The 12,095-nt window shown below is 44.1% G+C and overlaps 1 protein-coding gene across 1 annotated transcript in view; it reads left to right on the top strand.

Annotated features, from left to right (window-relative positions):
- Window positions 1–360: 360 nt before the first annotated feature.
- PGM2 (phosphoglucomutase 2) overlaps window positions 361–12,095 on the top strand; it is a 56,608-nt gene continuing 44,873 nt past the window's right edge. Inside the window, exons 1-3 of the mRNA XM_044296640.1 lie at window positions 361–492; window positions 3,847–4,014; window positions 8,233–8,339. Coding sequence (XP_044152575.1) covers window positions 415–492; window positions 3,847–4,014; window positions 8,233–8,339 — 353 coding nt within the window. The 5' untranslated portion in view covers window positions 361–414. The remainder of the gene's footprint in view (window positions 493–3,846; window positions 4,015–8,232; window positions 8,340–12,095) is intronic.

Raw genomic sequence — 12,095 nt, 5'->3', positions numbered from 1 at the left:
CCACCTGTCATATTTCAGAGCTCATTTGGAAAATGAAAGGTGGATTCTGATTGGTTGCTAGGGGCATCTAAGCCAGATTTCCTTTGATAAAATTCCCCCAGGTTAAAGGGGATGGCAAGTATTCCAGGCCAGATTGGTCAGCCTGGACGACCCATGGAACTGGATTTCTGTAAAACTGCCCTCTGTGGACAAGGACTGGCGCTGCAGGTTCTATACTGGGCTATAGGGCCCTTATCTCCCAGCAACACGTTAGGCAGAGACTGCAGTACCGCCGCCTCCCCGCTAGGGCTCCCCGCGCTCTCTCTAGAACCTAATGACAACCTTCCACCACCGCCCACCCCCCGGAGAGCAGGCGGCTGGTCACGTGACGCGCGCTGTGCCGGAAGTGCTGGAAGTGACAGGAGAAGCGCAGACATGGTCGGGAAGGGAGAAGACAGCTCCGGGGGGGACGCGCTGGACAGAGCCGCCGCAGCCTGGCTGAGCTGGGATAAGGTGAGGCTCGTCACAGCCATTACTAGAAGGGGTCATAGGACAGCGCCTTGTCTGAACCAGCTGAAATCAGCCAGGGAGTATAGGGTTAATCATTCCTCAGAGATTGAGTTCAATACAATATCAAGGAGTGTAGGAAAGTATTCTTCCTTCCATCTATTCGCCCCTTCATTCATTCCTCTGTTCATTCCTCCGCCCATTGATTAATTCATTTATTTATTCTCCGGTTTGTCTGTTTTGTCAGTCACCCATCCTTTCATTCATTCATGTGGTGGAGTGCACCGTGGCCTGAGGTTGCACCCAGGGGTGTACATTGTGATGCTCTGCAGTGTCCGTGTACAGAATCATATGTGATGTCACATGGCGTCCTCGTGTCCCCGCGCTGTCACTCATGCCTGACAGCTGCTGTCCATAGTCGTGTCCACCAAGACTGGCCTATAGGGGTAATATCAGCGTCACGGTTGTCAGGAGAATGGCAGGATCTGTGAATGAATGGGATTAATGGCCCGGCCCTGATGTAAACCCCCGAATATTAGTGCTGATTATACGCTCAGGAAAGTAGCGCAGGCGAGGCTGGAGGGAAAATTGGAAACTTGTGCCTTCTAGCCTGCAGTGTGCTGTGGAATCACATGACGTCTGCTCCATGGCATGGCATTTTAAGGGGTTGTCCAGTTTAGTGTTATTGATGACCTGGTCCAACTTCCAGTGTCCCTGCTATTTAGGAGGAGTCCCAAACTAGGGGACTGCACCTCCAGTGTCCGAGTCGTTCCCTAGTTGTCGTTCCTTTATAAATGTGTTACAGAACTGATCTCTTAATTCAACAAATGTCATGCTCTTCATAGATGTTCTATTCGCCCGAGACATTTAAGCATACAACTTACAAAATGGAGAATACTCGACAACTAAAGGCTATGTGCAGCTTTGAGCTATTTTGAGCTAAAAATCATTTTTTCAATTGGTCTTTATTACAAATATGTCCTTTTTTTTTTTCTGTACAGAGCGGAGATGCTCTAGCAGCTGACTGTGGGTTTTCTGTCTTTTCCGTCAGTTGGGGAGCTGACGGGCTCCTTATCTCTGCGCTCCGACATTATAAACACTCATTATAGCTCACTTCTTATCTTACTGATTTTAGGTTTATGTGTTTATGACCTCTTAGTAGTTTAGAGATAAGCTTTATTAGATGACACAAAAGGGAAAGTATCAGTCGCACAGTTAGAAAAAACAGTTAACCCTTTGTGACAGAATGGCTCAATATTTTTAATAAAGGCCAATCAAAAATAGGATTTTTAGCCAAAATAAGAGTAAAATGCAATCGTAAAACAAAAATTGCCTCCGAAGGTGTACACAGCCTTTAAGGGCAATTAGCATAATTCATGTTCATTAACCACTTAATTTCTTTCACAGGCTGCCTTCTAAAGGGTGGCCCCCGAAAAAGTAGCCGCCTCCAGGGATAGTATGACAAGATGAACAAGCAAGTGGGTTGTTTTTATTAATTACCCACAAGTCAGAAAAGAAGCTGACAGTGGTCCCCATTCACATCTCTGCTTCTTTGGGCAGGCCGGATTATGTTGGCTGATACTGCTTGCAGCTCTTCAACAGTGATGCTCCAGAAGAAAACATGTCCTGCTTTATCCAACAAGATGGGGCAACTGTCACGGTGGGGAGTGGGGGAAACCCCCCACCGTATAGTAAAGGGGTATGCGGGGAAGCAGCTAGGCCAGGATGCCGGGATCAGGTCACCTCCTCCTAAAGCATCCCTACTCCTCACCCTATTGAGCGGACCTGGATGGTAGGACGGCTCATACCTAGGACCCTGAGTCGCCCTGATAATCCCTCACATAGGAGCAGGGGAGAGATCACCTGTTCTTCCAAGAAACGCATAAACAGTAGTCTCAACCGGCCAAGTTGCAGAGAAAAGCCAAGTGGAACGGCAGGTAAGTATCCAGTGGCAGGGATAACCACTGAACCAAGAACCCAGGATGCATGGTAACTTACCTGTCACAGCTGCTGGACGGCACAACAGAAGACCACACCAAGGTGTACTGGAACCCGTGCAAGCGTACTGCAATCCGAACACCATACCGGACTCAGTACGAACTGACACACAGGAACCAGTACTCCAGCAACAACTCACAGACTTGACATTTGGTTCACCCCTCTGGGAAACCATGAGACCCCCTTCCGGAGGCCACAACAGACAAACGGGAACATCTAGCATCCATGCCGGACAGAATACACCAAACACAGACCAGACATGGAACAACAACTAGACGTACAACAACCCCAGAACATAAACCCACACCAAACATAACAACAGGTAAGTTAGGGAAAATGGAGGAGAAATAAGGAAGACATCGCTGGAGACATCGAGGTCCCACTAGGTGGCCCTCACACTAGAAGATGGAACCTTCAGACAAGCAGCATAACTCCAGCACACACCAAGGCTGGCGTACAACTGATTCCTGGCCTTAAGCCACCGGTAAAAGAAGCGCCTAGTGACCACACCCAGCAAGATAGTTAACCCCTCCAGCACCAGACAGGAACCAGGAGAAGGGGAGCAAAGCACACACATGCAGACAACTACGCGTTGCCCCAGGCAACTGGCATGTACGGCAAATGTGTCACAGCGCCCAACACCGAGGCCGTGACAGCAACCTGCCACACCTCACTGACCCCACTGGCACAGGTGATCCGACCTGCCCAAAGATGCAGAGACCTGAACGCAGACCACTGTCAGCATCTTTTGTGACTTGTGGGCAATTAATAAAACCAATCCACTTGCTCGTTCATCTTGTCACACTATCGCTGGAGGCGGGCTACTTTTTCGTGGGCCACCCTGTACTTGCTTTATCCACTGTTATGTTCCCAGCACTGGTGGTGGCCGCTGGTCGGTGGGGGTGCTGAGTGTTGGTCCTTCACCCATCTGGAGAGTGAACGTTCCTGCAGAAATGAAATGATACATGATCCCATGCTGGGCCCCAGGCACTGTCTTCCTGTCCCTGGCAGTAGGTGGTGCATATCTACCAGCACTTCTAGGCAATGTGAGTGACAACAACGTGAAGATCTAGTGATGTCATCCATGGCCTGCTGCTTTTGTTGCTAAGCAACAGCCTGAATATTTTTAAAGGGATTCCTTTAAGAAAAACATCTTTCAGATACTCTATTAATTCACATTGCTGCTGCTGGATGAAGTCCAGAAATGCCATTGCAAGGCCACTTTTCATGCAGTTGAAGGGCTTCTTAAAGTTTTAAAATTTGCAAAAGTTTTTGCAGTTATACTAATATATTTGAATAATCTCACATTTCTGACGTGTTACTCACATTTTAACTACATGGGGTTTGCCTGTTCTTTTTCAGAATCCAAAAACATCTGAACTGGTGAAGAAGCTGGTGTCGGACGGGGACAGAAAAGAGCTGGAGAAATGGTTTGGCTCCAGGATGGAGTTTGGTACAGCGGGGCTGCGTGCGGCCATGGGTCCAGGGGTATCTCAGATGAACGACCTGACCATTATCCAGACCACTCAGGTACTGACTTTGTAGGAATCTATGTGACAGATATGTCTGTATGTAGTGTTGGATTTTCTTCTTGCTTTCAACGTGTGGAGTAAGAGTGCACCTGGGAGGTTAAGCTTGTACCAATATCCATAACAGTCACGTTGAAATTGTAAAAACCCTCCCAAAATTTTCACTTTTTTTATTGTAGCTTTTTAATGTGTGTCTGCAGTAAATCTTGGTGCAAAACACCAAAGAAGTAATTAGCATAAATATCTTGCATGGAGTTATTCGTATATCACCTAAAATGCTCAAAAAAGCTTCCACACAAAAAATTATTATAATCAATAAGTTCCTTTATTAGACATCCATTAACAGTATATCATTAAAAACATACACAAAAGCAGCAATCATGGGAACACGATAGTGTTACAGACAAATGTATAAAAACAGAGAAAGCTCCAGACCAAAAAGGGACTAGTATCCCCCCACACACAGTTGTGGCAGTGTCGGCTGAGTGGGGCTCATATGGCGAGGTGCACCCAAGCATAAATGGCAAAACACTACAACCATGAGTGCAACCCCACACAACAGAGACTGCAGGGGGAGAAAAAAGAACAAAACACATTCCTTACTGACCCTGGTCTGAAGCAGCCGCCCGACGATCTTTTCGCTTCACGCTTCCTCTTGGGGCAGTAAATCTTGGCACAACTCAGGGGACACTATTGCATTTTTAACCCCTTAGTGACATTCATTTTAGTTTTAAGGACCAATTGTATTTCCCCCTTTTGTATTGTAGCAGTCATAATTTTTTCTTGTACATTTTTATTTTATTTTGCGGGATTAATTGTAGGTTTTTTAGGAACCATTTTGGGGTATTGACGTGTGTTAAATAACTTAGATTTATTTTTAGGAGGAAAGATTTAAAAAAAAACTGCAATTTTGACATTATTTTGTGGAATTTATTGACGGTGTTCACAGTGTCGTACAAATAACATCATTTTATTATGTGGGTCAGTACACTTATGATAATGACTCATTTCTATATATTTTTTACGATTTTCCCTTTCCTCCTGCAGCCTGTCAGCTCCTTCTCAAGACTGAAGGTGAGGGGGGAAGGGGCTGCTTTAGCTGCTCATGTCTCTGGTTTGGTACCAGCTTTGTATTCTTTGAAAAGCTGAAATTCCAAGCTTTCAGACAATACCAGAATGACAGCAATATCTTCAGTACATGGGACGATATCACTGTTAGAAATCAGGATGTGGTGAATACAGCTCTAAGTGAAAGTAAAAGCAAGTTTTACCTCCGACTATTCCCGACTTGATTTCTAACAGACTTGATTTCTCTTGTTTGGCTTAGACTTAGCTGTCATCTTGGTCTTGTATGAAAGCCTGGAAGGCAGGTTTCAAACAAGACCAGTTTCATGCTTCTAGCTGCTACTGTTCAGGAGATATCAGCAGCTAAAGCTCCGCTCGGTGCCTGTGGTTAAAGGATTGTTCCATTTCCCTGTTTCCACGACTAAGTGCTGGGCTGAGGTGGCCGGGCTTATGAAACGAGCCGTGCAGACTGGGCTCCGCACACACGGCCTCCATAACTCCCGGAGGTCTGGCAGGAATCGTTACCCTGGTTGGGCGCAAAGTGGGGTGCCAGTAAGCAGTGTTTCCGTAGCCAGGAGATCTTGATACTTGCCTATCGAATTTTGCCCCAGTTGCTACCCCTCTGCTATGGGATACCACCCTGACTAAATTCCGATGCCAGGCCTGGGTGCAGAAGAGGAGCTATGCCCGCCCCTGGGCTGTATTCCTTCATGGTCTGGAGGTGCAGGGAATCATCCGGATTCATTTTTAATCATCTTTCCTAATTGGAAGGAAATGAGTGAAATACCAGTAACTCAATGATATTTACTGGAGGCTGTGGTAATGCTGGAAAATGTTCTGTAATGAAAGAAAGCTGATGTGGTAATAGTATTAGGACAGTGTGACCGACGGTGTGAGCATGGCTGCGCCCTCAGCAGGATGTGATTACAAAACTTTTTTATTACCACGGCTCTGTACACACACAGGGGGTCATTTATTATCCAGAAATTAGCCTATATTAGGCGTATTTGTGGCGCAAAGGTTATTTGCGCCTCAATCTGCGACTTTTCCCCGCTCACACTAGGTCTAATTAAGTGGGCTTGGACAGGGATGGGCAGCAGGCTCGTCTCATTCATCATTTGCTACACCTGATTTAGGCGTAGAAAATGGTCTAAATGTAAGCCAGCAAGGAAGCTGTCTTAGGCTACTTTCACACTGGCGTTTCTGGGTCCGCTTGTGAGATCTGTTTCAGGGCTCTCACAAGCGGCCCAAAACGGATCAGTTAAGCCCCAATGCATTCTGAATGGATAAGGATCCGTTCAGAATGCATCAATTTGGCTGCATTTGGTCTCCATTGCGTTTTTTAGAAAGTCACTAAAACGCAGCTTGCAGCCTTTTTGATGACCATCTGACTATGCGGAGCCAAACAGATCTGTTCTGACTTAAAATGTAAGTCAATTGGGACGGATCTGTTTTTCACTGACACAATATGGTGCAATTGAAAACGGATCCGTCCCCCATTGACTTTCAATGTAAGTCTAGCAGAATCACCTGCTTTATGCCGTAGAGTTGTGCACGCTGCCATAGACTCCCGTTGTGTGCCATGCTTTTTCCTGGGACGCCCTAGTATTGTGAAGTGTAGCCGACTACTCCCTCTCCAGCATGTTATGCCAGTGATTGGCCCCTGGTCTCCTCTGACAGAAGTCTGAGAAAATGATTTGCCATTTGATTAATGGCCACTAATACAAAATAGAGCGGGCGTTCCCCTCTTAGTGATTCTTCAGTTCCACATACAGCAGAGCCCTCTACTACTCTGTGCTAGTTTACTTATTGGTCATTGGCCCCCTTCCCTCTCGTCTCTCCTATAATCTCCACTCAGTAATTTATTAATATGCTAAGGTTTTTTTTTCAGACCATAAGTAAACTGGTTGATAGGTCAGAAGTGCAGCTGGCCAACAAAGGTGCGTTGGGCGTCACTATGCTCTTCCTAACTATGTCATGGCCGCACACAGTACATAGATCTGCCTACACTCGTTTTCTATGAGAAAAGGAAAGGTTCATGCAATGACCGGGTTTGGAGTGGCCCCACGCTACGCTGGTTCCCCCGGACACCGTTGAGGTGTCACCACGTGTTGCTGCTCTCCGGAGGGGATGGTAAGGTGTGGTGCACCCCAATGAGAAATAAGTCCAGATAGCCAGGGTCTGCAGTAAACCAGGGTGCTTTTTTACTGGAGGAATTCGGGTACAAAACAATACAGGCGAGGCGTAGGGCTGGCTTCTCCAGTCTCCTCCCTGGCAGAAGAATGGTTTGATGTCGCGGAAATGCCTGAGCTTTCTGTCCCTCTTTCTCTTCAGAACGCTGGTACCCTGGTCCAAGGCTGGTGATCCAGGGTCTGTGGCAGCGTATCCCCGTCTCAGCATCTTCTTCTGGTCACTCAATAGTCTGGCAGAGTCTCCTCTTCCAAGCACTGTTCCCTATCTGCAGCACACTAGGGGCTCTGACTGCTCTCTTTTTATATACCGTTTTTGCTAGACTAGAACCTTCTAGTAGGAGGGGTGGAGTGGAGAAACTCAGAACAAACAGATACAATGTTACAACTCCCGTCTGGTATAGACTTACATTAGAGCTTCAATGATACTCAATGGCAATGACACAGCATGTTTTTCAGAAAAAAGTTTCCAGACATAACAACAGAGCTAAAACCAGACACTTAAAAGATCAGGCTGTCTGCTTTTGGTGGTAAACAGGTCTGGGTTTTTCCCTCACATGGCCTTCTTTAAACCCTATGGCAGCTGTGGAAAATTACCAGCTTCTCAATCAAAGCCCTAACAGTCTCTCAGTAGTCGTTAACCCTTACCACAGAGCCTTGTAAATACAGTCATAATGAACAGGATATATATTACAACATATATATATATATATATATATATAAAATGCAGTTACACAGTATTAAACAGTGCAAATTAACCCTTTAGGTGAAATAAAGTAAGAAGTTTTAACTTTGCATAGGGGAAATAGACAAATGTCCAAATACCTCCTTCTCCAGGGCACTACATTCATTCGTTAGGAGAAGATGCTCCAGCATGTTGGCCATTCACCAGCCCTTCTGATGGAAAAGCTGTTGTCACCCGTGTCAGGAGTTATCGTGTTCTCTGCTTTGTTTTTCTTCCCTAGGGGTTCTGCAGATATCTTGAGAAGAACATCAGTGACTTGAAGGAAAGAGGTGTAGTAATTGGCTACGACGCCCGAGCCCACCCAGAAAGTGGAGGGAGCAGTAAGAGGTAGAGATTTTAATTTGATATTCATTTGCAATAACAGAATAACATAAGGATACTTCCACATTAGCTTTTTTTACTGGATCCGGCAGGGTCCAGCAAAAACGCTTCCGTTACTGATAATACAACCGCCTGCATCGGTTATGAACGGATCCGGTTGTATTATCTTTAACATAGCCAAGACGGAACCGTCATGAACTCGATTGAAAGTCAATGGGGGACGGATCCATTTTCTATTGTCAGAGAAAACGGATCTGTCCCCATTGATTTGCATTAGGGGTCATGCTGGATCTGTCTTGCTCCACATCCTAGGATGAAAAGCAAACTACAACATGTTGCGGTTTGCTCTCCAGTATGGGAACGCAACTAAACGTAACGGAATGCATTTTGGCGCACTCCGTTCTGTTCAGTTCAGTTTTGTCCCCATTGACAATGAATGGGTCTGCACCTGTTCCACCAATTGCGGCCGTCTGAATGGGCCCTTAACCAGACACAATGTCTTGTAGGGCTAGCTCAACTGAATATAATTCTACTTTCACTTAGTGATCCATTGCTTCGTTCCTAAGAAAAAATACTTTTAATCCATATGCAAATGAAATTCCTGGAAAACCGATTTAATGTCATCCTGCCCAGAGATGTTTGACAAAGCTGTCAACAGATCTCATCCTGGATATGGGGAAGAATAAAAAAAAAAACATTTCCAGGCCCCTATACAAGTGTCTTTCAGGTAGAAAAGATGGTAATGGTCCTTGGGAGTGGAAACATTTTTAAGGTTACCACCATGATAATTTGGCTGGAATCCGTAGTAGACCGGCGTATAATGCTCATACACCGTGTCCTTAGAATGGGGTTGGCTACAATGCCCCAGATAATATTGAATAAGTATTATTTTTACACATCGTTGCCCTGTAGCCATCATCACCTACACACAGGTTGAACCCCTTGTGTTCCTGTCTGTTGAGTAGAAACCTTTCCACATTGGTAGCCCTTCACCTATGAAGCGGCCTCCCCCTTTATAGGCAGTAAGAATTCTAGGTGTTGTATGAATGTGTTTCAAGTCATGAGAAATTGAATTTAATAATGATATATTAGTTGGATGCACAGGGTGGTTGATACACCAAAAAGGGTGCTCTCAGTCTTGCAGCGTCACCCCGCTGCTTAAAAAGAATAAAATATAAAAGAGATGACTGGGGACTCCTAAGATACTTGGTTACTAGTGTTTATTGTAGTAATTAAAATGACGGATATGATACAGTAAAATACAATACAACGATACACGTTAAAAATTACTTCCGTAGTGTCAGCAGCAATCAAGACAAAATCTCTGCATATTGTGGTTAAAGTATGGCGGAGATCAGTCACTCATAAACGGTGGTATGAGATAACTGTGACTGACCGCCTCACCCCAGACACCATAATACAGATGAAGCGGGTACGTGGTGTTAAAAATGAGTCTTACATCAGTGGCAGTAAACTACAATATAACAATTGAAATACAGTATTGGCAGTGATCAACTGGTGAATAATGAGAGTTCGCTGACCCTGATAGGTAAAAAATCTGTGATGTCAGGGTACAACAGAGTTCAAGTTAATCGGATACTTGTTCCCGATTTAAAGTAGCATAATACCACTATGGGTGGAAAATGCAATAGTCATAGGCAATGTCCTGCTCCGTAACTGGCCCAGCGGCGTCCCGCTTTAGGTCAGAAATAGATCCAGCAGTAGATCGACGTTAAATTAAGGAACACTCTTACCGATGTTGGAGGATTCTCACAACTAGGAGAAAACCTCTGCCGTCTATCGGAACTTGCTCCCGGTTTTCTTGTTGCGGTCGGGTGGATCCTACGATTGATGCCATGGGTCACCTGTTAGCAGCTTGATTGCTGCACGCGATCCCGCTTGTTTGGATCCAAATGCAATATCCCAACCTTCCAGGCAGAAGTTTCAGACCGGCTACGCTTTGCAGATCGGTTCAGAGTTATTCCTGGATAGGATCGATGTGGTGCACTCACATAAACTTGTACTTGGGGGGGTCAGACCAGATGCGTTTCGGGGCTAGAATGTCCCCTTCCTCAGTGTCTATCCGACCTCCACAAAAGAGCCTTACAAGACCCGGTTCGGACTCTGGTTCCGGAAGTCCTATGAAGATCATTATCCGGTCAGAAAACATTATCCTTATTGTTATAGTTTAGCGATTTTACTTATTTTGCTTATTTTGACCATTGTCGATGTATAACCGCATATGTAAGTTCCTAATGTCTTGCGCGCTTGTTCCACTAAAATAAATCGCAAGTGGCAACTTTGCGGTATCATTACGATTCTCTTGCGTTTCTATTGTCACTGTGAACTACCTAGAAGACCACACATTATATATTATTTAGGTGTGTAAATATAGGGTACAGCACATAAGACAGACATGTTCAAAACATGGAAACAAAATGGACTCAAAAAAATATGCTCAAAAAATTACTCAAAAATGAGAATTAGAAGGAGAAATAAAGAAGGGAATATATTATACCGAATGTGGGATTCCATAGGGATAAATTAGAATATCGATCCCAAGGAGACATGAGTTGATCAATAATAATACACATGTGCCCTAATAGCAAAAAGAATATATATACGAATCTAATGGGTTATGTGTGTATACCTATGGACATAGACATATGTATCACTAGATATTCGTATATCAGTTTGTGCACATTTTGTATTAATACTTTTAAAACTATATAAAAAATTTATATAACCAAAACATCTTTTTGTTTAGGATAAAAAATAGTAATAATAGTGTCTATAAAACCATAACACCACAAAGATAAATATAAAAATGCCACAATTTTTTATTTATTTTTTAATTCTTTTATAAAAAAATTCCAAAACAATTTCTTGTTTGACATATCCTCGATTAGCCTTTAGAATAGCTTTGTACCATGAGCAGTCGGTTGATGTTCCATGTTGTGAGCCTGCCGTCAAGGGGGAACCCGCCGGGGCATTAAGCTACTCAGCAGAGCTCACCCTCAAAGGCAGGCCCCAACCCATATTTATAGAAAACCAAAAAGTTCGTATTCTGCGTTTAGACCATCCGGAATCATGGTCTCCATTTCAAAGATTCTGTGTTTCCATTCTCGACATCTTGCTAATGTGGTTCCCTCTTCTCCAACTTTTTGGTACTTTATCTATGGCCGCGAATTTTAAACTAGATGGATCACTGTTGTGAGCAATTTTAAAATGCTTAGAGAGTGAGTGAGTTTCCACACCCTTTTTAATATTTGATATGTGTTCGGCAAGGCGTTTCTTGAGGGTTCTTTTAGTCCTACCTATGTATTGGCGTTTGCAGGGAAAAATAACCCATCAATACAGAAATGGATGGACCTTAAAGGTTTTTTTAGGTGCGGCCAATGTGGTAACTGCAAATTAACATCATTCATGAAACAAACAAAAGAAATAACTGCAACAACAAACGGGCATAAACATATTATAAAGGAATTTTTTACCTGCAGTACAGAGATTGTCATCTATATCATAGAGTGTCCCTGCAAACGCCAATACATAGGTAGGACTAAAAGAACCCTCAAGAAACGCCTTGCCGAACACATATCAAATATTAAAAAGGGTGTGGAAACTCACTCTCTAAGTATTTTAAAATTGCTCACAACAGTGATCCATCTAGTTTAAAATTCGCGACCATAGATAAAGTACCAAAAAGTTGGAGAAGAGGGAACCACATTAGCAAGATGTCGAGAATGGAAACACAGAGAATCT

The sequence above is a fragment of the Bufo gargarizans genome, chromosome 1 (assembly GCF_014858855.1).
Source record: "Bufo gargarizans isolate SCDJY-AF-19 chromosome 1, ASM1485885v1, whole genome shotgun sequence".
Lineage (NCBI taxonomy): Eukaryota > Metazoa > Chordata > Amphibia > Anura > Bufonidae > Bufo > Bufo gargarizans.
This window is presented reverse-complemented; position numbering and strand designations above follow the sequence as displayed.